This window comes from Quercus robur, chromosome 2, assembly GCF_932294415.1.
Source record: "Quercus robur chromosome 2, dhQueRobu3.1, whole genome shotgun sequence".
Classification (NCBI taxonomy): Eukaryota; Viridiplantae; Streptophyta; class Magnoliopsida; order Fagales; family Fagaceae; genus Quercus; species Quercus robur.
The window spans coordinates 47,759,967-47,785,439 of record NC_065535.1 but is presented as its reverse complement, the minus strand read 5'-3'; the positions used below and the strand labels follow the sequence as shown (position 1 = coordinate 47,785,439).

At 38.4% G+C, this 25,473-nt stretch overlaps 1 protein-coding gene across 1 annotated transcript; it reads right to left on the bottom strand.

The window, feature by feature from the left end:
• Positions 1–9,696: 9,696 nt before the first annotated feature.
• LOC126699592 (uncharacterized) lies at positions 9,697–10,518 on the bottom strand. Its single transcript, XM_050397499.1, has 2 exons — positions 10,162–10,518; positions 9,697–10,032 (listed from the first exon to the last, which is right to left on the bottom strand). Exons 1-2 carry the CDS (start codon positions 10,516–10,518, stop codon positions 9,697–9,699), a joined length of 693 nt encoding a protein of 230 aa, XP_050253456.1.
• Positions 10,519–25,473: the final 14,955 nt, after the last annotated feature.

The window sequence follows — 25,473 nt, the reverse complement described above, 5'->3', positions numbered from 1 at the left end:
ATTTCCCCAAAGCATCTGGTTCGACGATTTCAAGCATGACTAAGGTTCTGTTTAAACACTTATAAAAATGTCATTGTGTATTAATTTCCCCAAAACATCTTGTCCGAGGACTTCAGGCATGACTAAGGTTCTGTTTAAATACTTATAAAAAATGTAACATTATATTAATTTTCCCAAAGCATCTGGTCCGAGGACTTCAGGCATGATTAAGGTTCTCTTTAAACACTTATAAAAAATGTAATAGTGTATTAATTTCCCCAAAGCATCTGGTTCGAGGACTTTAGGCATGACTAAGGTTCTGTTTAAACACTTATAAAAAATGTAATAGTGTATTAATTTCCTCAAAGCATCTGATCTGAGGACTTCAAGCAGGACTAAAGTTCTGTTTAAACACTTATAAAAAATGTAATAATGTATTAATTTCCCCAAAGCATTTAGTCCGAGGACTTCAGGCATGACTAAGGTTCTGTATAAACACTTATAAAAAATGTAATAGTTATTAATTTCCCTAAAGCATCTAGTCCGAGGACTTTAGGCATGACTAAGGTTTCGTTTAAATACTTATAAAAAATGTAATTGTATATTAATTTCCCCAAAGCATCTAGTCAGAGGACATCAGGCATGACTAAGGTTCTGTTTAAATACTTATAAAAAATGTAATTGCATATTAATTTCCTCAAAGCATCTAGTCTGAGGGCTTCAGGCAGGACTAAAGTTCTGTTTAAACACTTATAAAAAATGTAATAGTGTATTAATTTTCCCAAAGCATCTGGTCCGAGGACTTCAGGCATGACTAAGGTTCTGTTTAAACACTTATAAAAAATGTAATAGTGTATTAATTTCTCCAAAGCATCTGGTCCGAGGACTTCAGGCTTGACTAAGGTTCTATTTAAATACTTATAAAAAACGTAATAGTGTATTAATTTCCCCAAAGCATCTGGTCCGAGGACTTCAGGCATGACTAAGGTTCCGTTTAAATACTTATAAAAAATGTAATTGTGTATTAATTTCCCCAAAGCATTTGATTCGAGGACTTCAGGCATGACTAAGGTTCTGTTTAAATACATATAAAAAATGTAATTGCGTATTAATTTCATCAAAGCATCTGGTTTGAGAACTACAGGCAGGACTAAAGTTCTATTTAAACATTTATAAAAAATGTAATAGTGTATTAATTCCCCAAAGCATCTGGTCCGAGGACTTTAGGCAGGACTAAAGTTCTGTTTAAACACTTATAAAAAATGTAATTGCGTATTAATTTTCCCAAAGCATCTGGTCCGAGGACTTCAGGCATGACTAAGGTTCTGTTTAAATACTTATTGTAAGGTTGAATTTAATCAACCATCTTATTGGCTTTATTCCGTGCCAAATTTGCTTGTATTTCAGCATTTAGTAACTCTGTATTTAGGTGGGTTTGTTGTAAGGGTAGTGAGTGAGATAGAGTGTTGATTGCTTAAGAGTGTGCAAGAAAACAGAGACTCACGGCTTGATCTCGTGGGTGACTTGCGGCTACAAGCCGCCAGATGCAGCACACGCGCCAAGCATGTCAGAAGGTGAACAGTCATGCTAGCCGGAGCACTACAGGACAAAACGTGACAACTGGCCATACGGTTATCTCGCGACTGGGTCTCGCGACTCAGTCAAGTCGCGAGGCCAAGCCGCGAGCCACCCCTGTTTTGAAAAACCTGACGTTTCACATTCTCCTCTCTCCTCAGTATAAATACCCCTTATACCCACAAATGAAAGACAACTTCCAGAGAGAATTTTGAGAGAGAAACCCTAGAGTAAAACAAGATTGATTCACCTACAATCTATACATTAGAGTCTCTTTAAATTCCTCAACTCTCTTCCTCTCCATTGTCAAACCCTTGAGAGGCATTTTACCAAAACCTTGTTCTCACCATATTCATTACTGTGAGAGGGTTGTTTCGTGTTCTAGGAAGCAGTTAGGAAGGAACCAATCTATATTGGTTGATGCTATGGTCTAGTAGCGGAATCCGAGAAGTTAGAAAAGAAAAAGGTTCGGCGCAACCTCGTTAGAGCAAGAAGCTTGGAGGGCTTAGGTGCACTGGGTAGATTAGGCTTGGAGGGTCTATTGCTGTCCATGTATCCCAACTACATTTTCTAGTGGATTGCTTACAGCTTGGAGGGCGGCTGAGAGGTTTTACGCCGAGGGCTTCGGTTTCCTCTTCGATAACACATCGCGTGTTGTCTTTGTGTTTGCATCTTCCTTCCCTTTTATCTTTGCCTTTTATTATCTGCTATGGGTTGTGATTTTAATTTGGCTTAGATAGTTTTTCCAATTCTATATTATAGTTTATGTTCATTTTCCGCACACTAGTTGTTTGACATAAAACTTGAATTGGTTAATTTGTAAATTGGGGTCTAAACGTTCAAGGGTGTTTTTACACTATTTGAACTTTCACTTATAAAAAATGTAATTGCGTACTGATTTCCCCAAAGCATCTGCTCCGAGGACTTCAGACAGGACTGAAGTTCTATTTAAACACTTATGAAAAATGTAATAGTGCATTAATTTCCCCAAATCATATGGTCCGAGGACTTCAGGCATGATTAAGGTTCTGTTCAAATACTTATAAAAATGTAATAGTGTATTAATTTCCCCAAAGCATTTGGTATTTGAACTTTCACATATAAAAAATGTAATTGGGTACTAATTTCCCCAAAGCATCTGCTCCGAGGACTTCAAACAGGACTGGGGTTCTGTTCAAACACTTATGAAAAATGTAACAGTGCATTAATTTCCCCAAATCATATGGTCCGAGGACTTCAGGCATAACTAAGGTTCTGTTCAAACACTTATAAAAATGATAATAGTGTATTAATTTCCCCAAAGCAAAAATATAATAGTGTATTAATTTCCTTAAAGCATCTGGTCCGAGGACTTCAGGCATGACTAAAGTTCTGTTTAAATACTTATAAAAATGTAATAGTGTATTAATTTCCCCAAAGCATCTAGTCCGAGGACTTCAGGCATGACTAAGGTTCTATTTAAACACTTATAAAAAATGTAATAGTGTATTAATTTCTCCAAAGCATCTGGTCTGAGGATTTCAGGCATGACTAAGGTTTTGTTTAAACACTTATAAAAAATGTAATAGTGTATTAATTTCCTTAAAGCATCTGGTCCGAGGACTTCAGGCATGACTAAGGTTCCGTTTAAATACTTATAAAAAATGTAATTGTGTATTAATTTCCCAAAATAACCTGGTCCTAGGACTTTAGGCATGACTAAAGTTCTGTTTAAACACTTATAAAAAATATAATAGTGTATTAATTTCCTCAAAGCATCTGGTCCGAAGATTTCAGGCAGGACTAAAATTTTGTTTAAATACTTATAAAAATGTGATAGTGTATTAATTTCCCCAAAGCATCTAGTCTGAGGACTTCGGGCATGACTACGGTTCTGTTTAAAAACTTATAAAAAAATGTAATAGTATATTAATTTCCCCAAAGCATCTGGTCCGAGGATTTCAGGCATGACTAAGGTTTTGTTTAAATACTTATAAAAAATGTAATTGTGTATTAATTTCCCCAAAGCATTTGATTCGAGGACTTCAGGCATGACTAAGGTTCTGTTTAAATACATATAAAAAATGTAATTGCGTATTAATTTCGTCAAAGCATCTGGTTTGAGACCTACAGGCAGGACTAAAGTTCTATTTAAACATTTATAAAAAATGTAATAGTGTATTAATTCCCCAAAGCATCTGGTCCGAGGACTTCAGGCATGACTAAGGTTTTGTTTAAACACTTATAAAAAATGTAATAGTGTATTAATTTACTCCAAGCAACTGGTCCAAGGACTTCAGACATGACTAAGGTTCTATTTAAATACTTATAAAAAATGTAATTGTGTATTATTTTCCCCAAAGCATCTGGTCCGAGAACTTCAGGCATGACTAAGGTTCTGTTTAAACACTTATAAAAAATGTAATTGCGTATTAATTTCCCCAAAGGATCTGGTCCGAGGACTTCGAGTAGGACTAAAGTTCTGTTTAAACACTTATAAAAAATGTAATAGTGTATTAATTTCCCAAAAGCATCCGGCCTGAGGACTTCAGGCATGACTAAGGTTCTGTTTAAATACTTATAAAAAATGTAATTGAGTATTAATTTCCCCAAAGCATCCGGTCCGAGGACTTCAGGCATGACTAAGATTCTGTTTAAACACTTATAAAAAATGTAATACTGTATTAATTTTCCTAAAGTATCCGGTCCAAGGACTTCAAGCATGACTCCGAGGACTTTAGGCATGACTAAGGTTTTGTTTAAACACTTATAAAAAATGTAATTGCGTATTAATGTATTAATTTCCCCAAATCATCTAGTCCAGGGACTTCAGGCACGACTAAGGTTTTGTTTAAACACTTTTGAAAAATGTAATAGTGTATTAATTTCCCCAAAGCTTCTGGTCCGAGGACTTCAGGCATGACTAATGTTTTGTTTAAACACTTATAAAAAATGTAATTGCGTATTAATTTTCCCAAAACATTTGGTCCGAGGACTTCAGTCAGGACTAAGGTGTTGTTTAAACACTTATAAAAAATAGAATAGTGTATTAATTTCCTCAAAGCATCTGGTCCGAGGACTTCAGGCAAGACTAAAGTTCTGTTTAAATACTTATAAAAATGTAATAGTGTATTAATTTCCCCAAAGTATCTAGTCCGAGGACTTCAGGCATGACTAAGGTTCTATTTAAACGCTTATAAAAAATGTAATAGTGTATTAATTTCCCCCAAAGCATTTGTTCTGAGGATTTTAGGCATGACTAAGGTTTTGTTTAGACACTTATAAGAAATGTAATAGTGTATTAATTTCCCCAAAGCATCTGGTCCGAGGACTTCAGGCATGACTAAGGTTCCGTTTAAATACTTATAAAAAATGTAATTGTGTATTAATTTCCCAAAATAATCTGGTCCCAGGACTTTAGGCATGACTAAGGTTCTGTTTAAACACTTATAAAAAATATAATAGTGTATTAATTTCCTCAAAACATTTGGTCCGAGGACTTCAGGCAGGACTAAAATTCTGTTTAAATACTTATAAAAATGTGATAGTGTATTAATTTCCTCAAAGTATCTAGTCCGAGGACTTCAGGCATGACTACGGTTCTATTTAAGCACTTATAAAAAATGTAATAGTATATTAATTTCCCCAAAGCATCTGGTCCGAGGATTTTAGGCATAACTAAGGTTTTGTTTAAACACTTATAAAAAATGTAATAGTGTATTAATTTCCCCAAAGCGTCTAGTCCGAGGACTTCAGGCATGACTAAGGTTCCGTTTAAATACTTATAAAAAATGTAATTGTGTATTAATTTCCCCAAAGCATTTGATTCAAGGACTTCTGGCATGACTAAGGTTCTGTTTAAGTACTTATAAAAAATGTAATTGCGTATTAATTTCGTCAAAGCATCTAGTTTGAGGACTTCAGGCAGGACTAAAGTTCTATTTAAACATTTATAAAAAATGTAATAGTGTATTAATTTCCCCAAAGCATCTGGTCCGAGGACTTCAGGCATGACTAAGGTTTTGTTTAAACACTTACGAAAAATGTAATAGTGTATTAATTTCCTCAAAGCAACTGGTCCAAGGACTTCAGACATGACTAAGGTTCTATTTAAATACTTATAAAAAATGTAATTGTGTATTATTTTCCCCATAGCATTTGGTCCGAGAACTTCAGGCATGACTAAGGTTCTGTTTAAACACTTATAAAAAATGTAATTGCGTTTTAATTTCCCCAAAGGATCTGGTCCGAGGACTTCAGGGAGGACTAAAGTTCTGTTTAAACACTTATAAAAAATGTAATAGTGTATTAATTTCCCAAAAGCATCCGGTTTGAGGACTTCAGGCATGACTATGGTTTTGTTTAAATACTTATAAAAAATGTAATTGCGTATTTATTTCCCCGAAAGATCTGGTCCGAGGACTTCAGGCATGACTAAGATTCTGTTTAAACACTTATAAAAAATGTAATAGTGTATTAATTTTCCCAAAGTATCCGGTCCAAGGACTTCAGGCATGACTCCGAGGACTTCAGGCATGACTAAGGTTTTGTTTAAACACTTATAAAAAATGTAATTGCGTATTAATGTATTAATTTCCCCAAATCATCTAGTCCGAGGACTTTAGGCACGACTAAGGTTTTGTTTAAACACTTTTGAAAAATGTAATAGTGTATTAATTTCCCCAAAACTTCTGGTTCGAGGACTTCAGGCATGACTAATGTTCTTTTTAAACACTTATAAAAAATGTAATTGCGTATTAATTTTCTCAAAACATTTGGTTCGAGGACTTTAGGTAGGACTAAAGTTCTATTTAAACACTTATAAAAAATGTAATAGTGTATTAATTTTCCCAAGGCATCTGGTCCGAGGACTTCAGGCATGACTAAGGTTTTGTTTAAACACTTATAAAAAATTTAATGGTTTATTAATTTCCTCAAAGCATCTGGTCTGAGGACTTCAGGCTGGATGAAAGTTCTGTTTAAATACTTATAAAAAATGTAGTAGTATATTAATTTCCCCAAAGCATCTGGTCTGAGGACTTCAGGCATGACTAAAGTTCTGTTTAAACACTTATAAAAAATGTAATAGTTTATTAATTTCCGCAAAACATCTGGTCCGAGGACTTCAGGCATGACTAAGGTTTTGTTTAAACACTTATAAAAAATGTAATAGTGTATTAATTTCCCCAAATCATCTGTTCCGAGGATTTCAGGCATGATTAAGGTTCTGTTTAAACACTTATAAAGGTTGAAAAACGCACTTATACAATGAATGGACGTATTGATAAAGAAAAATTTCATTAATAATAATACATTTTTTGGTTGTTTATATTCCAGGGGCGTGGTATTACATGCTGATCTAAGTATTTTAAGAAAGACGCTCCTATTCCAGCCACTGAGGTGATGCGGTATGGTCCATCCTAATTAGGCCCTAGGTTTCCCCATGTTGGGTTCTTTCAGTACCTAGGACCTTTCTTAATACCGAGTCACCCGGTGCTAATGGCCTTAGCTTCACGTTTGCATCGTAAAGTTGCTTGAGCTTGTGTTGGTATTATGCCAATTGAACCATTGCATTCTCCCTTCTTTCTTCAATAAAGTGTAAACTCTTTTCTAGTAATTTACTATTATTGCTCAGATTGAAAGAGCTAGTTCTCAGTGTAGGGAAGTCGTTCTCTAGAGGAATAACAGTTTCAGTGCCGTATGTCATCAAAAAGGGGGTTTCCCCTGTGGATTTGCGAGGCGTGGTTCGGTATGTCCAGAGGACATGTGGCAGTTCTTCTACCCATTTTCCCTTTGCATCGTCTAACCTCTTCTTGAGTCCATTCATTATGACCTTGTTAACGGCCTCAGCTTGACCATTCCCTTGGGGACAAGCTGGAGTAGAGTATCTGTTCTTGATTCTCAAGTCACAGCAGTATCTCCTAGAAGATTTGGTATCGAATTGAAGGCCGTTGTCCGAAATGAGGGTATAAGGGACTTCGAATCGGGTGACAATGTTTTTCCAAACAAACATCTTGGTGTCCATGTCCCTGATGTTTGCCAAAGGCTCGGCTTCAACCCATTTGGTAAAGTAGTCCGTGCTGACTAGCGGGTATCTCTTGTTTCCTGCTGCTTTGGGGAAAGGGCCTACAATGTCTAAGCCCCATTGCGTGAATGGCCAAGGGCTGAATAGAGGATTAAGGACCCATCCCGGTTGATGCATGTTTGGCACGAACCTTTGACATTGATCGCATTTCCTTACGTATTCCTGTGCTTCCTTTTGCATTTTTGGCCACTAGTAGCCTTGAGTGATGGCCCTGTGTGCCAAAGATCTTCCTTCGGTGTGGCTCCCGCAGATCCCCTCATGTAACTCCTCCAGCAGTAATTTTGTTGCCTCAGGGTGTATGCACAGCAAGTAGGGCTCGGAAAATGAGCGTTTATATAACTTTTGGTCCTTGGACAACCAGAATCGAGGAGCCTTCCTACGCACCTTCATAGCTTTTGATTTTTTGTCAAGCAGGATGTCGTCCTTCAAGAATGATATTATGGGGTCCATCCAGCTAGGCCCTACCCTGACTTGGTGAACATGGACCATTTCTCTCTCCACCCCTGTGGGTTTGTACAAATCTTCCACAAGGATGACTCGAGGAAGACTTTGTGCCGAGGAGGTAGCAAGCATGGCCAGGGAATCAACATGGGTGTTTCCACTTCTAGGGATGTGCAACAGGTTGAAAGATTTGAATCTTGACCGTAGGTGTGACTTAAGTACCTCTACATTCTTTCATCCCTCACCTCAAATTCTCCTTTTACTTGGCCAACGACTAATCTTACGTCTGAGAACATCTCTATTGCCTTCTCACCCATTTTTTGAACCATGGTCATTCCCATTAGTATGGCCTCATATTCAGCCTCGTTATTTGTGGCCATGAAGTCCAATCTTAGTGACTTCTCAATAGTGATTTTCTCGGGGGATATTAATACTATCCCCACTCCAAACCCCTTTTGGTTTGCTGCGCCATTGACGTACACTTTCCAGGATAGGGGGCCTGTTGGGAGATCATGCCAACCGATTTTCCATCCATGTGTTGTGCTTTTGTCACTTCTTCTAAAGGGGGTTCGGTGAACTCGGCCACCAGGTCCGTGAGGACTTGGCCCTTAACAGGGGTACGAGGCATGTACTTGATATCAAAAACCCCTAGGATCATCCCCCATTTAGCAATCCTCCCTGTGTAATCAGCACTTTGAAGTATAGCTTTAAGTGGAAGCTGAGTCAGGATGACAACTGTATGTGCTTGGAAGTAATGGGGAAGCTTTTGTGTACCAAGCACCACTGCTAAGATGGCTTTTTCTAGTGGTAGATATCGAACCTCGGCCTCATGTAGTGATTTGCTTACATAGTAAACCAGCCGTTGTACACCATTGTCAACTCGTAGTAACACTAAACTTACAGCGTGAGGGGCCATGACGATGTATGTGAACAGGACCTCATCCACCTCAGGACTGGACATGATAGGTGGCCATGATAGATATTCTTTAAGTTGTTGGAAAGCCAACACACACTCTTCGATCCATTCAAATCCTTACCACTTTTTCATTAGGAGGAAGAAAGGTCTGCACCTATCCGTCGACCAAGAAATAAACTGGTTCAGGGCGGCAGCCATTCCGGTAAGTTTCTGGACCTTTTTGGGATTTCAGGGTGGTTGTAAACTGTTAATGGCTTTGATTTGATCAGGGTTGACCTCAATACCCCTGTGAGTTACGATGTATCCCAGGAACTTGCCTGATTCGACACCAAACGAGCACTTGGAAGCATTTAGGCGCAACCTATGTTTCCTTAGGATTTCAAAGATGCTTCCAAGGTCTTTAACGTGCTCGAACACTACCTTACGCTTCACCACCATGTCGTCTATGTAGACCTCAATACTTTTGCCCAACTAAGGTTCAAACATTTTTGTCATCATCCTTTGATAGGTTGACCCTGCGTTTTTTAAGCCAAATGACATCACTTTGTAATGGTAGTTTCCAGTGGGAGTGACGAATGCTGTCTTTTCTTGGTCGTCCAAAGCAAGTGGTATTTGATGATACCCTTGAAAGGTGTCTAAGAAACTCATCCGAGGATGGCCCACCGTTGCATCCACCAATTGATCTATTCGAGGCATAGGGAAGGGGTCTTTTGGGCAGGCCTTATTCAAATTCATGAAGTCCACGCACTTGCCACTTCCCGCTCTTCTTCTTCACTACTACGACGTTGGCCAACCATTCGGAGTAAAAGACCTCCTTGATAGCCCCTGCCTTTTTGAGCTTTATCACCTCTTCCCTGATAGCGTCTACATGTTCTTTAGATGGACGTTGAGGCGGTTGCTTCTTGGGAGTGATGGATGGGTTAACGTTTAGATGATGATAGATGAAATTCGGGTCCACCCTTGGGGCCTCATAAGCATCCCATGCAAAAACATCAATATTTCTTTTGAGGAACACCAACAGCTCTTCCTTCTCTTGAGGAGGTAGTTGAGCCCCAACCTGAAAGAACTTCTCCAGATCACCAACTATGACAAATTTTTCCAAATCCTTGCATTTCGGCTCTTTGGCTGGTCCATGGGATGGCGACTTCGGAGTTTTTGATTGCTATAAGTCCCTTTCGGCACTGGCCAAGGAGCTAGTTTCATGTCGATGTGAGATGGTGGCCACAAGGCATTGCTGAGCCACAGGTTGATTCCCCACAATTTCTTCGATGCAGCCCCCTGAGGGGTATTTCACTTTCTGGTGTAGGGTGGATGAAACGACTTCCAGAGCATAGAGCCAAGGTCTGGTCACAATAGCCGTGTAGGGGGAATATGCATCCACCACGATAAAGTCTACCTCCACCACTTCCGAACCAGTCTGTATGGGTAGTCTGATCTGACCTTTTGGAATAACAGTCTTCCCCTCAAAACTAATAAGAGGGGAATTGTAGGTTGTCAGGTCGTTGGGCTTTAACCTCATCCCCTTGTACAGGTCGGGGTACATGATCTCGACAGCACTACCCTAGTCCACTAACACTTTCTTCACATCATACCCTCCTATCCTGAGTGTGACCACCAGAGCATCATTGTGGGGTTGGATGGTTCTGATCTTGTCCTCGTCTGAGAAGCCTAGAACGGGTCAGATTTCCACTTTGGCTCTTTTAGGCTCCAAATTATTACTCTAAGCGGGAAATCGAGTTACAGACATCACTCTAAAGGAACAAGAATCGGTCCTACTGGGAGCAGTGAAGATGACATTGATTGTTCCCAAGGTCGATCTTGAAGAATTATCTCTCCTGGATTCTGAATTTGTTTGGCTCCCCTGGCCATTGGAATGGTGCAACAACTGTTTCAGTTTCCCTTCTCGGACCAGCTGGTCCTAATAGTCTCACAAATTCCTACAATCCTCCGTAGTGTGCCCCTGGTCCTGATGGTATTGGCAATAAAGGTTCTGGTTGCGCCTTAGGGGGTTTCCAGCCATTTTTTTTTTTGGCCATTTGAATAATGGTTCGTTCTTAATCTTCTCCAGTACCTGGTGCACCAGCTCTCGAAACACTGCATTGACCGCCTGAGTATTGGTAGATCTTGACTGACCAGCAAAATCTCTTTGTAGCCGATTGTTATTGTATTAGTTCGACCTGAAATCCCTCATTTCCTAAGGGATAACCTTATCATTTCCTTTACCCAATTGCTAGTCTTCTTTGACCCTCTTATACTTGTCAATCGGGTCTATGAGTTGGCGTAAATTGGTGACAGGTTTTCCCGTTAGGGACTTCCTTAAACCGTGCTCAGTTGGGAGGCCGCTCTTGAAGGTACTGATGGTGACGTCTTCAAAGTTACCGTCCATCTCATTGTACATCTCCTAATATCTTTTCGAGTATGTTTTCAGGGTTTCTCCCTTTCTCATACTCAAAGGTACTAGGGAAGATAAGGGCTAAGGAACTTTACTGCAGGTGACAAAGCGAGACCTAAATGCCTGGGTGAGCTCCTTAAAGGAGTTTATGGAATCGGCCTTCAGGCTGTCAAACCACCTCATTGCTATAGGTCCTAGGCTGGATGGGAAGACCTTGCACATCAGGGCTTTGTCTTTGGAATGGATGGCCATTCTCTGATTAAAGTGGCTCACATGCTTTACGGGGTTTGTCCTACCATTATACATGGTAAATGAGGGTTGAGTGAACTATCGGGGGAGTTCTGCTCACTCAATTCTGCGCATGAAAAGCGACTTGGAGATTTGATCCAACGCCTTGCCCATAATGTCATTTCCCACACCTTTTCAAAGGGGGCCCTTATGCCTACGTTTGTGGAAGAAAGACTAGCTGGGTGGGATCTTTGACCTTCGTCTGTAGCTACCATCCTCTTTACCGTCAGGAGAGGCGTCCGGGCTAGAGAAGGCTTGCCTTCGCTGTGTATGGTACAACTTTCTCTACTGCTGGTCGACTTCTAGTTGCAGTGCTTTGGTATTCTCTTCTTGAGAGAGATAACCCTTTCCCCGTGACTGGCTTCTTCTGGTTCGAGCACTTTGCACACTCCCCTCTCGATCTCTTCTCCACTTGAGGTTGACAAAAGGATTTTGACGTTGGGATCCTATGGATTCTGCCTGTCGTGGATTTGAACCTACCATGGTTGAACGTTGAGCTCACTAACGCCCAAGTATTCCATCCTACAGATGGTGCTAATTGTAAGGACCTGATTTAGACTTCTAGCCCAACGGGTATATGGACGTAAGCCCAAAATAGCCAAAAACAATAAATTTGTAGAAAAAGGGCTGGAAAACTAGGCTTTCATGAACCAGATAACAAAAAAACAGGTTTTGATTCTAAAAAGAGAAAGATAACAGAAGTTTGTTAAGGAATAACATTCTCGGATTGGTCCGAGGACATTGATTCTTAAATATTTACTCTTAAAGCTTTATTACAGATTTGTTTACAGTTTTTCCCCCACCTTTCCATGGAGGGTCTTTCACCTTATATAGCCCTCTCTAGACCATCTTGATCCTACACTTATTGATCATCTGAGCCTTTACTTGAGTACCTGTCCCATCAGACACCCTCTTTGGCTTTCTGTGAGTTGCTTTCGCCAAGGTAGCACTGTTCAGAGGTTTTCTCCACATAATGCGGTGGTAGCAGCTTTCCATTAGATATTTTTGAGTATCCTTTCTTCTTGCACGTTCATGAGACACGTTCCTATCGTTGGAGCTTCTTGGAGGGTTATCTTAGTTGCTGGAATGCATGCTTGAGCTGCATTCATCATATCCCAAGAGGAGCTCCTCCTCGGATCAACTTCCGTTTGTTTCTCACGTATAAGACTTTCACTGGGGACTCCTGATAACTACTTGCTTCTCCTCGGACAATTCAGCTTTCCTGGACAAAAGCCTAAGGCCCAACATGTCATTCTGGGCCTTTATCCCTACAATAGTAATATGAAAAAATTTTAATGTGCGTGCATGTTCAAATAAAACATCAAAACGTTCAAACCAAACATACACCTCATGTGCCTCATTTTGCTTGCAATATTTGTTTGAAGGAATAAGTTCGCTGATGTTCTAAAGATATTGATTTAGGAAATATCTTTAGAAACTTTTTATAGGCAAAGAATAAGGAAACTGATTCTTTTGCCAGCTTTTTATATTTTCCATTAAAATAGTATTAAATTTTTTCTTAAATGGTCTATTAGCAAATGCCATTGACTAAGGCCCCTAATAGAAGAAAAAAGAATAAAGCAAAAAAAAAAAGGACCCCAACATTAAAAAAAAAAAAAAAAAAGAAAGTATAGATGAGCTCCTTTACTCCAAGAAAAGCCCCAAAATTGTAAGAAAATAAAAATCCTAAATTGTTTAACCAAAAAATTTTAATGTGAGTATACTGAATAGTCACTAATAGTCAATTTCCTATAACTAGTTTAGATTTCAATTTTTAGTAAAATCTCCCACATAGTAAATGGTTAACATTAGTCATTCGCATGGCTACACACCAAAAAATTTCCCTCTCACGCTTTGTGCCACTCCGCCCCAGAATCATCCTTACACACCTTGTGAGATTGTTCCTCTGTGGCTCCCATTTGACTAAACTTAACCCTTACCCAAATCCCCATGACTTCCACAATTATCTCATTGATACAAGTGTAGTACTACATATTCCCCATCATCATTTCGTCCATTTGAACGTCCTGAAATAATTTTTGATCCACCCACAATCCTCAAAAGGATCAAATCCCTTGCCACTAAACGATACTTTTCCCTCCCTTATCAAATGAGGAGAACCAAACACTACAACATTCTTATTGGGTGGGAAGTGGGAACCTCCTCTTCCAAGCTTCTTTAAGCTAAATACTGATGGTCCAGCCCATTGGCAGCTTTAGGAATTATTTTTAGGGTGGTCACTAAGAAACTTAAATTATACAAAATTTAATAAAAAGACAATTTGAATATATTAACGTCACAAAAAAAAAAAAAAAAACACAAATACATGAAATATTACAATTTTTTGTATTAACAAAGAGAATAAGAAAAAAAAAAGACTAATAAAAGATAAAGTACAATTAAAGTACAAATTGAAAATGTTGATATAAGAATAATAAAGTGATCATAACAATTTCATAACAAATCTTGTACAACAAGTTGTTAGCCTGTTATTAGTGGATAAAACATGACAATATTGAACCCAAATTAGAATTAGTAATAGTTTACCACATAAAATTTAGCATTATTCTTATATTTATTGAACTCAAGTTCTTATGAGTCTCAAGTAAAAGTGTTCAACATTTTTATTAGGGTGATCAAAATAGGTTAATTTAGTAAATAATATATTTTTTTGAAGTATATATATACAATATTTTCAAGTCAGGGTGGTCCCAGAACATATTAATTTAAAATAATTATTTATATAAATTTTTTTTTTTGGCGTATATAAATTTTTTTTTTGACAAGTGAGGGTGGTCCTAGGGTCACCCTCACATACAAATAGAGCCGCCAGTGGTTTAGCCCATGAAATCCTGCTAGAGTACAGTAGTGGTCTTATTAGAAATTTTAGAGGGTGTTGGATTGGTGGCTTTTCTAGAAGTATTGGTTTTATGCACTCTATGGCGGCTGAATTATGTGCTCTTGCTCTTGCCCAATATTTAATTATCCGGAAGCTCCACAGAACTTGATGCAAAATCTGTTGTTTGCATCATTACTTCATATTGCTCATTGATTAACTTTTCTCACCCTTGTATTGTGCATTAGTCTTTAACAAGAAAGCACAAATGTGAAATTTAGGCTGTCGTGTCTGTGTCCAACACGGTGGGGGTATGGAACACGTGTTAGACATGGTTGCACGTGTCCTAGCTGGTTTTTTTATTTTTTATTTATTTTATTTATTATTATTTTTTTAATGACGAACATGACGGGTACATAGTTGGGACATGACTTGTGCCAAAAATATAAAGTTGAAACCTTGAAACTAGGGTTATCCAAACCCGACCAGAGCCCAACAACTCGGCCAAACCACCCGGCGCCGACTCGATTCCAGCCTGAACCAAAGGTCCAATCGGTTGTCAGCGGGTTTCTGTTCTCAAAAATTGACACTGGTGGGTCGAGTGGTGGGTTTGCATCTCCAAAACCCAAGCAACCCGAACCCGACCAGAGCTACAAAAAAATCCAGCCAAATCCTGCAAAAACAAGCCAGATCCGGCAAGATCTTGACCAAATTCGGCAAGATCTGGTGGGATTTAGCTAGATCCGGCCAAATTCCAGCAATATCTAGCCAAAAAAATGCAGATTTCAGAAAAGAAAAAAAAAATCCAGTTTCTGGCGAGATTTTTCTAGTTTTAGGTGAGACTTTCTAGTTTCCAGCGATACTTTCCAGTTTCCGGCGATTTTATTTATTTATTTTTTTTCGATGCCTTTTTTAATTCCAGTAATTGACCTGGCCTGTCCGATGCTAACCATCACTCAAAACCGAACCGACCGATTTTTCGAGCGGTCGGTTTCGGGATACTCCGCCCTTCACCCGACACCGGTGGGTTGAGTTCGGGTTAAGTCGAAAATCGACTCGGTCCGACCCGTGGACAGCCTTACTTGAAACACATTGTACCTTCAAGTCACAACTTCTTCTTCTTAAAGGAGTCTGACCAAATCTAAATCTATTTTATGATTTCCCCTTTCTACCATTTTGTTTTGTCCGTGTGTGCTTAGGTTAGGCAAGCTTCTTTCTAAAATTTTCTTATAAGAGTTAACATTTTATCATTTTTTTTTCATTATTTAGGTAGACAATAGATGCATGTATGTGTGTGTATATTTTGGCTAGACTTTAATATACTTATAAAATGTTTTTTTTAACACTTATGAAAAAAATAAATAATATTTTTGTTATAAAAAAAAAATTCTAAGCTTTGAATTTTTTTATATAGAATTAATTAATATATGTATCTCTGCAGTACTCGTATCCTAATTTTTCAAAAAAGAGAGATGATAATTCAAATAATTTTAATAAAATTGAAATGTTACGTCCAAAATATTTCAACTATAATTATTTATTGAAAAATAAGGTCAAATAATTGAATGAAAATTCATTTTTTTTTATTAGGCTTTATAAAATGATCTTAACCCAATGACCTAACACAACCTGACTCCTACAGATTAGGTTGGGTTGGGGAATTCTCAACCCATAATATAAATTAAGTTAGGTTGAAAAATACTCCAAATCTAACCGAATCCAATCCATATACGCCCCTTAACAAGTTAGAATCAAATCTTACAAAATTTAAAGGGTAAATCTATAAGAAGATGGTAAAATATTAGAATTGTCCTACCAAATTCCCATGCAATCCTCTCTTTTAGACCCATCAAGAATTCTGCAATCTCATATTGATTTGGCGTGATCTAGGTATGAGCATGATATATATGTAGAAATCCTGAGAGACAAATGTTGTGGAGCTATAATTGTTATCTGATTTTATTAGATTTTTGTTTATGGTAACACGAAAATACAATGAAAATGACTTTATTCAGTTTGTAGTCAAACCATAATCACAATTCTCGTACTTATTTGCCTCTGTCATTTGAAAACTAAGCTGTCAATCAGAAGACGGTCTGCTCGACTATCTCATTAGAGGCTTCATTAGGTAGTGGCAAAAGAGATACTATATTTTAAACTACTGTAAAAGACTTGTTAAAATTATGGTTAAATAATTAAATATACTATTTTTAAATAGCTTAAATATTTGAGAAAATCAATAATTTAACACATTATTAGAGCAAAAGATTCTAAATTCGATCTTTTGTCTCCACTTCCACTTTACCTTTTTCAGGGCTCAAAACCTTAAAGTGACATGTTCACCATAGAAGGATTAAATGGTTACATTACTTGACCTAATGATAATTCAAACTGTCGTAAAGTTTTGGGTACATCCCATGTGATATATAGCTTTATACCCTATAATCTTGAAATAGAACGATTTGGACCATTCAATACATAGAATCCATGTAAAGTGTAGATGTGTTCTATGCGGGTACATGAACGGTCCTAATCTGTCTATGATTGTAGGTCTCTAATAAAATACACGCCGTGCGAATTTTTATTTTTAATACACACAATTAAGATGCTGTGATTTGAAATGATAATATCATTATTTCAATTCTCGAATCCCTATAGCATAGCCTGCGTAACCTTCCAATGCTTTTAGCCAACATACTTTTCCTCATTTTCCCAGTGCATGTTTCATTACCCATGTTTTGGCCCACAAAAAGTGCATTGTCATAAAACTAAGCTCTCTATTGATTCAAAAGAAAACAAATCGAGAAGAAATCATTGCCTTCTTTTTTCATTTTTCTATTTTGGTAAAGGAAAGAACTTTGTTAAATCCAGCTAATATATACTTTAGTATCTTCAACATAAAGAAAAGACTTCTTATTTCCCATTGAGAACCCGATTACCTAGCTACTAGGTCTCTCAATGGACTTCCACTTTTTGCATAGAAGTTGTCTTTAGCCTGATAGGCAAGAGAGAGGAAACTATGAAATGCAGGAAAACCATTCCAATATATAATAGCAAAGATAATCCAAGCCCTTATTCTTATCCTCCCTCTATGTGGTCAACAAATTTAGCTCAAGGAAGTATGAATAGCAGAGAAGGTGCTGGACATTATTCTTATGCATTAGAGTTGGAGCAAGTGGCTTCCTTGGCTCTCAACCATTTACAATCACTGAATTTTAGAGGGAACCATATTTCAGGAAGTATTATAAAACATTTTTTTTTTCAATTCAACAAAGAAAAAAAAAAAAAAAAAACCTTGAACCACGTTTGAAATCAGTTTGGTACATTCATAATAGTAGTAGAAATTACACTTTTTCACCATAAACTATATCCCATTTTACACTTTGTCCCATGAATTATCAAAACACATAATTGACGCCCAAAAATTATAACTCTGTAACACTTAACCCTGTTTTGTCTATTTTGGGGGTTTGGTCTAACAAAATTTAGCATTAAAAAACCAATTTACTCCTACTTCCTAAACAAATTGTAGATGCTAAACTGATCTTTTAATGCGACATTTTGTTAGACTTAACACCAAAACAGATAACAAGAAGTTAAGTGATACAAAGTTATAATTTGGGGGGTCAATTGTACATTTCAATAGTTTAGGATGGTAAAGTATAAAGTGATGTATAATTTAGAGTGAAAAAGTGTAATTACCCCTTAATAATATCATCCAAGAGTATTCACGGCTAGTTTTGCAAACTTTAGCCAAATTTTAAAGCAAAATGTTAATGCATCAGGGTTGCTTGACCACCCGTCGCGGCGATGCTCGCTCGCTAGCTATATGTGGAGGAGGTGTGTCGTACCTCGGGTGTGTGTGACTAGAATATGAGTCGATTTTAAGGAAATTACCAAGGGTAAGTGAAGTCAACACCAATCATTGGGTTTTTTCTAAGGTGTGATTGGTCAGCTGACTCTATTTGATTTTATTACCGATCCTAGGCTAAGAAAAATGTCGTTTTTCCTAATCTAATGTGGATGGGAAAAAAATCTTGATTCTTGATTTTGGAAGTCTGGTTACATGTGGGGAAGTGTTAGGAATCCCACAATGCCTGTCTGTGGACAATCCTTTGTTTTGGTAAAATCATAATTTAAGGACATTGGCATTTGAAAACAAGCTATTGGCATTAGCTCTCGGGACTTTAAACGTGTTAGGCTTTGATATTTGGTTTTGGAATGGGTGTGGTCTTGATTGATGTTTCCTAAGTGTGATTGAAGTTATTGCCAAATTTCCATGGCGAAAATTCAGCAGCATTATGCCTTATTTTCGTGGCGGAAATCTGGCAGCGCTTCGCCTCATATGCATCATAGTATGCCAAACACTATTCTCACCAAACTTTTGACGTGAGAATATGGCAATGGGGATGCCCCATTTTCACGGCAAAAATTCGGCAGAGTTTTGCGTTTGGTGCGCGATGACGCACCAGTAAGGTTTTGCGTTTGTGTATAAGGTGCGTATCGACACGCTCGCACCGTGACGAAGCGAAAGCCCTCCAAAGTGTAAAGCATGTTTATGCATGTTGCATACATGGGGAAACCAATGTCACTCAGTGACATGGATCAAGACAATCACACCGCGATGATCTTGCACACAATATAGCATGAATATGCACCTACGATAATCACCTTGAGCGCATACCCATACTACAAGGTCAAGAGCTCTCATGACTAGAAAGGGTCACTCACGTAGCTACGAGGGTCCATCATACAAAGTGCACAATCACCCACATACACGCAAGAATACATCATGCACAATGCTATCACACAGAGCAAGAAAGTAAATAAGACATTGCCAATGTTCCAAGGGTATGGCCCAGCAAGGTACAGGAAATGTAAAACAGACATTGCCAAACCTAGGGAACGCAACCCAAGTGAGGAGCAGGAAAAGCAAAAAGGGGTACATGGAGGGGGACCCTAATACATGCTTTAGAGAAGAGGCTTAGAGAGAGGGAAAGAGAAGACCACTCTAGAGGGGTTAGGCCCCCTAATCTACCAAACATTGCTCTTTGTGGGCTTGCTTCCTCTTGCTTGCATCTTTGCCCTTTTTGCTTGTGCATTGGAGGTCGCACTCTTGCTCCAAGCATCCTCTCTCCATACGTGTACATGCAAAGACAAAAGAAACAAGCCAGCAGACAAGCATAGAAACAAATGGGAGGAAAAGCATGATAAAGACAAGATAGGAAAAGATGCGAAACGGGGGGCAAACAAACATGTGAAGCACACGAAGAGGCAAAGAAACATGTTATCAAACAAAAGGGGGTGTCCTAGGAGGACAAATGTAGGTTTGGATCGAGTATCCATAGTTCCATTGAATTAGAGTATGGACGACAAACCATCTCATACATGAACATGTAGGCGAGCATGCAAAAATGCAAAGAAGCAAAGAAAGCCAAACTAGTGGCGCAAAGCAAGCAAGACAATCATATCAACATCGCATGAAGCAGAGAAAGGCATGAATCAAGCACACCAACACCATGGAGGTGTATCTCACAAATGGTTACATCCAAACAAAACCTAGGAGGGATGGATATGACCTTACAAGCCTATGGCGGGCACAAAGCATGGCAAAGCCTAGATCTAGAGAGGCTAACATGGAGATAAAGCATGGAAGCAAGCAAGCAAACATAGATATGCAAAGGAAATGATCCAAACCCTTTGATATAGGCCTAAGTGCATAGATGTAGGCCTAGACCATAGGATCTAAATCTACGTCCCACCAATAAGGGCAAAATGCTAGAAAGAGAGATATCAAGGGGCAAAAAGGGCTAAAGTAGTACATGGCATAGCAACAGATCCAAGCACACAAGCATGACATGAAACACATAAACATATAGATCTAAGCATAGGGACATAGATCTAAGCATAGACATGTAGATCTAAGAAAAAACAAGGCAAAGAACACATAAGCATGTAGATCTAAGCATAAACATGGCAAGGAGTCTAAAATCATGTGGATCTAAGCACAAACATTAAATTTAGACCTATCCTAGCCCAAGAAGGCTAGGCCAACAACATCAAAGTGATAAGTCATGGCATAAGCAAGGAAACATACTAGAGAAAGCTATAAAGACATGCTAGGAAGCAAGAACATACTAGGAAAACAATTAAAAGCATTTTATTAAGCAAAAAGAAGCTAGGAAAAACTATAAAGAGAAAGGAGTGTGGATTGTAGCTAAAAAGCTACATCCACACCCCTAAACCTTAAATCCAAGGTATGGAACCGAGGAAGATTGGGTGCAAGAACACTACCTTGAAGATTGAAGAAAAAAGATGAGAATCTAAGATGTTTGAGGGTGTTTTGATATGTTGGAGGTGTTTGGGGGAGAGAGAGAGAGAGAGAGAGAGATATAATTTTCCCAAAATGAGGGGTCTGGGGGCCTTTATACTAGAAAAATGCCTCTTTGGCTTTCAACACACCTTGAAGGGCCGTTGGCCACCCTATTGATATCAGCAATTTTGGTCTTTTCCCGATTCAACTTCAGATGTGTATTTGAAGGCCTTCCTAGATTGAGTTGATCTTAGTGTCCTTGGAAAGCTTTGGATGTCTAGTTTCCAGAAAACTAAAGAAATTGAAAATCCAATAGTCGAATCAAAAGTTATGGCCTCGAGAATTGTATTGATGTACTTTTCATGGTTTTCTGTATATCTCAACTGTTTTAATTTTGATTTCGATCCATGAATAGTCATTGGAAAGGGAATATGATAATATTTGCAATGGCATTGGTCCCATCTTGTTCTAACAGTCAGATCAAAATTAGGGTTTCTAGTGTCTACGAAAATCACCGAGTAGCTTAAGTTTGATGTAGAAACATAAAAAATGTCATTTTAGGATGATTTTAACCAACTTTTACTTTTGGTCAACATAGGCTTGACCAGGGGCATTTTGGTCAATTTGACCTAAAATGGCACTTCGAGTGCTCCGATGCCCAAAAGGGTTGCACCACGTCAATATAAATGTTTCTGCAGCCCCATGGAGAAAAGATAATATTTTTGAAATTTTCGGGGTTCGGCATGCAAATCGAGGGCGGAGAAAATACGGTGTCTACATCTGCCCCTTCTTTATCTAACATCTCGAGTGAAATGAGAGGTGTCAAATAAAGAACTTGATTCCACATTTTATTGCCCCAATATTGCGCTCGAAAACTACGTTGTTCATATATTGAGACCGATTTTACTTGACAAGGTTGAGCTGCTATAGCTGATTTGGAAAAATTTCTTTGACTTTGGCCTTGGAATTGGGTAAGAAACTTTTTTTTTTTTGGGTCAAAGATCAATGGTCAACATTGACCGGGCCAACGTTGACCTGCGGCCCTTGTAGGTGTGCTGGGCAGACCCGACGATCCTTCAAGGTACGCAGGGTAGCCCAGGCCGTACAAAGCCCTATAAAGTGGTCTTGAGGCTTCATTTTGACCATTTCGCTTCTATTTCTCTGAGTTCTCACTTCTAAAAAGTTCTCTGGAGCAAGTCATAGTCTAGTTGATCTAGCTTTCAGCTTCAATCCATAGCTTCAGTCTCCAGTTCTGCACTTGAGGTCAGTGTCTATTTTTCTTCTTTTTCATTTTCTACAAGCACGTTAGTAGCCAAGCAAGTAGGAAAGCATGCTAGTATTTATTTTATTTTTGATGTTTTTGCACATATATGGGTTTTTTTTTTTAATCATTTACACCATGTTGCTGTTGGGAAAAATATTTTTGTTCTCACGCTTGGGTATTTGCATAATCACACTTGCATGCTTTCACATGTCAAGCATAATTAAGTTTTCACCAATTCATGCAAGAAAAACTTAAATTTTAGGCCACGTAGATGTAAATGAGAATGTTGGATGCTATGAAAACACATAGAAAAACAACAAAAAACTAGGAGAAATGCTAGGTAAACATGAGAAACTATGAATGATAACAGGGAAATTTTGGGAGATTTGAAAATGTGGGAACAATGCAATTTTAAATGAGGGTAGTTTTCGAGAAAGGTAGGATTAAACAGTCATGGCCGAATTGAATCCGCGTGAGATTAAACGAGCACGGCCGAATTGAATCTCGAAAAGATGGATAGGATTAAACGGTCATGGCTGAATTGAATCTACGTGAGATTAAATGAGCACGGTCGAATTGAATCTCAAAAAGATGGATAGGATTAAACGGTCATGGCCGAATTGAATCCGCGTGAGATTAAACGAGCACGGCCGAATTGAATCTCAAAAAGATGGATAGGATTAAACGGTCATGGCCGAATTGAATCCGCGTGATATTAAACAAGCATGGTCGAATTGAATCTCAAAAAGATGGATAGGATTAAATGGTCATGGCTGAATTGAATCCGTGTGAGATTAAACGAGCACGGTCGAATTGAATCTCAAAAAGATGGGTAGGATTAAATAGTCATGACCAAATTGAATCCGTGTGAGATTAAACAAGCACGGTTGAATTGAATCTTGAAAAGACGGATAGGATTAAATGGTCATGGGCAAATTGAATCTTGAAAAGATTGATAGGATTTAAAGATCATGACCGAATTGATTCCGCATGAGATTAAATGAGCACAGTCGAATTGAATCTTGAAAGATAGATAGGATTAAACAGTCATGGCTAAATCAAATCCGAAGAGAGGGGTATTTTGAAAATTCTTGACATTTTGAGATAAAAAAGAAATTGGATTAAATGAACGTAGTCAAATTGAATCTTGAGAGAGAGGTATTTTGAAAAAATTCTTGACATTTTTTAGATTAAAAAGAAATAGGATTAAACAAACACGGTTGAATTGAATTCTTTGGAAGAGGCTTTTGAAAAATTCTTGATATTTTTGAGATAAAAAGAAATAGGATTAAACGAACGCGGTTGAATTGAATCCTGAGAGAGAGGTATTTTGAAAATTCTTGACATTTTGAGATAAAAAGAAATAGGATTAAATGAACATGGTCGAATTGAATCCTGAGAAAGAGGTATTTTGAAAAAATTCTTAACATTTTTGAGATAAAAAAGTAATAGGATTAAACGAATGCAGTAGAATTGAATCTTGAGAAAGACAAATTTTAAAAAATTCTTGACATTTTTGAGATAAAAAAGAAATAGGATTAAATGAACTCGGTCAAATTGAATCCTGAGAGAGAGGTATTTTGAAAAATTCTTGACATTTTTGAGATAAGAAAGTAATAGGATTAAACGAACGCGGTCGAATTGAATCCTAAGAGATAGGTATTTTGAAAAATTCTTGACATTTTTGAGATAAGAAAGTAATAGGATTAAACGAACGCGGTCGAATTGAATCCTAAGAGATAGGTATTTTGAAAAATTCTTGACATTTTTGAAATAAAAAAGAAATAGGATTAAATGAACGTGGTCGAATTGAATCTTGAGAGAGAGGTATTTTGAAAAATTCTTGACATTTTTAAGAAATCATGATATTTTGGGTATGGACATGCATGGCATGTGTTAGGCAGTAGGGTTAGACATACTTATCTATTTACTTGCATTGCTAAATATTTTTGTGCTTACTAGCCAATCTTGAATTTGCTTCCGCAAGTTATGTCTTGACGGACGAGATCCAATGGTGCTTGCGGGAAGGCCCCTGCCATTGTTCCATCTCGAGCCGATTCATCTAGTAGCGACGACAATACTGTCTTGGCTAGTTTATAGGTTGCACAGACTCTTTAGAGGTGCTTCGATCGAGGTGGTGATAATCCTACGCCTTCTGGGGGGCATACATGTAGTACATCGTACTAGGAGCCGATGTTTTGTGGAGACGGCTAGTGCCTCGTCTTAGTCCCACACTGGTTCAGGAGGTGGTTCTTCATAGTTCCCTAAGATTGAGGAGGGAGGAGGCCTAGGGGGTGAGGAGCTAGATAAGGAGCTCATGTTTGATGTAGATGCTGACTTGGAGGCCGATGATAGGGCTGGGATAGGTCCAGGCGCTCCGAGGTGCTACAGTTGTAGATTGAGGTTTCTGCTCGGTTTGTCCAGGGTTGAGGCCTATATTGGAGAGGTCGATGACAGTAAAGCTGATACTCATGTTCAACATGATCTAAAGAGACATCCTTTCACTCAGATTCGTAAGGCTCAGGTATGTTCCCTTTTTCTCTATCAATTGTCAAATCTAAACGTGTAGATATGCATGCTAATTAGTAGCTTTTCTGATTTCAAGCACAGGTCGTTAAGAAGATTCACAGTCAGGGAGCTTGGTCTTCATTCCTTCTTTGCCTGTATGACCCTGAGGTAAACTGGTGCTATCTTAGCTTTTTCATTGAGTAGGGCTTTAAGGAGTTCTTGAGGATTCCTCTTTATTCTATGAGGCATGCGATACCAGAGACTTTGGTGTAGTGATTTCATGTAGAGACTGGCACCTTTCATTTGAGTTGTGGGGAGTATGCAGTCTTTCCCCTCAATTGGATGGCCATTCTAGGCCTTAGATTCGGTGGGTATCCTATCCCGACGATCTTGTAGATTTTATTACTGCGAGCAAGCTCTTGGGCATTCACTATCCCCTTACTTCGGCGAGGTGACAGTACTTTGGGCCTATCAATGAGCCTCAAATCCGCATGGAGTGGTGAGAGTGAGCATACCTTGGGAGGTAGAGCCGAATGACATTACTTTCAGGCGATTCTTCTTCTATTTCATCAGTAGTTGCCTGTTTGGCAACAAGCTAGGAGCCATGAAAGTAGTGTCAGATATGGGGCCTATGATTGGGGGTCCCTTTCTTATGGATTCTTTATAGCTTTCTTGAGGCAGGCTTCGTGACAGGGCTTCAAGAGCCTAGAAGGTTGTTGGCAGATTTTGACAAGGTGGGCATATGAGTATATCCCAACCCTATGCTCACAGTATTCTGGCTTTCTTTAGAGTTTTATCCTAGGGCATATGCTTGGTCCCTTTGTGAGATCACTAAAGTTATCTTAACACATCCATCTACCATTGGCGCTGCGTTGGATGTGTCACCTGGGTTGAGAT

What these genes read in the sequence shown, in the direction of transcription:
- LOC126699592 (XM_050397499.1), bottom strand. Translation starts at nt 10,518, where the DNA reads ATGTACCCCGACCTGTACAAGGGGATGAGGTTAAAGCCCAACGACCTG. An exon ending in GACATGAAACTAGCTCCTTG is followed by an intron (nt 10,033 to 10,161) that starts GCCAGTGCCGAA and finishes AAGTTCTTTCAG; the next exon opens with GTTGGGGCTCAACTACCTCC.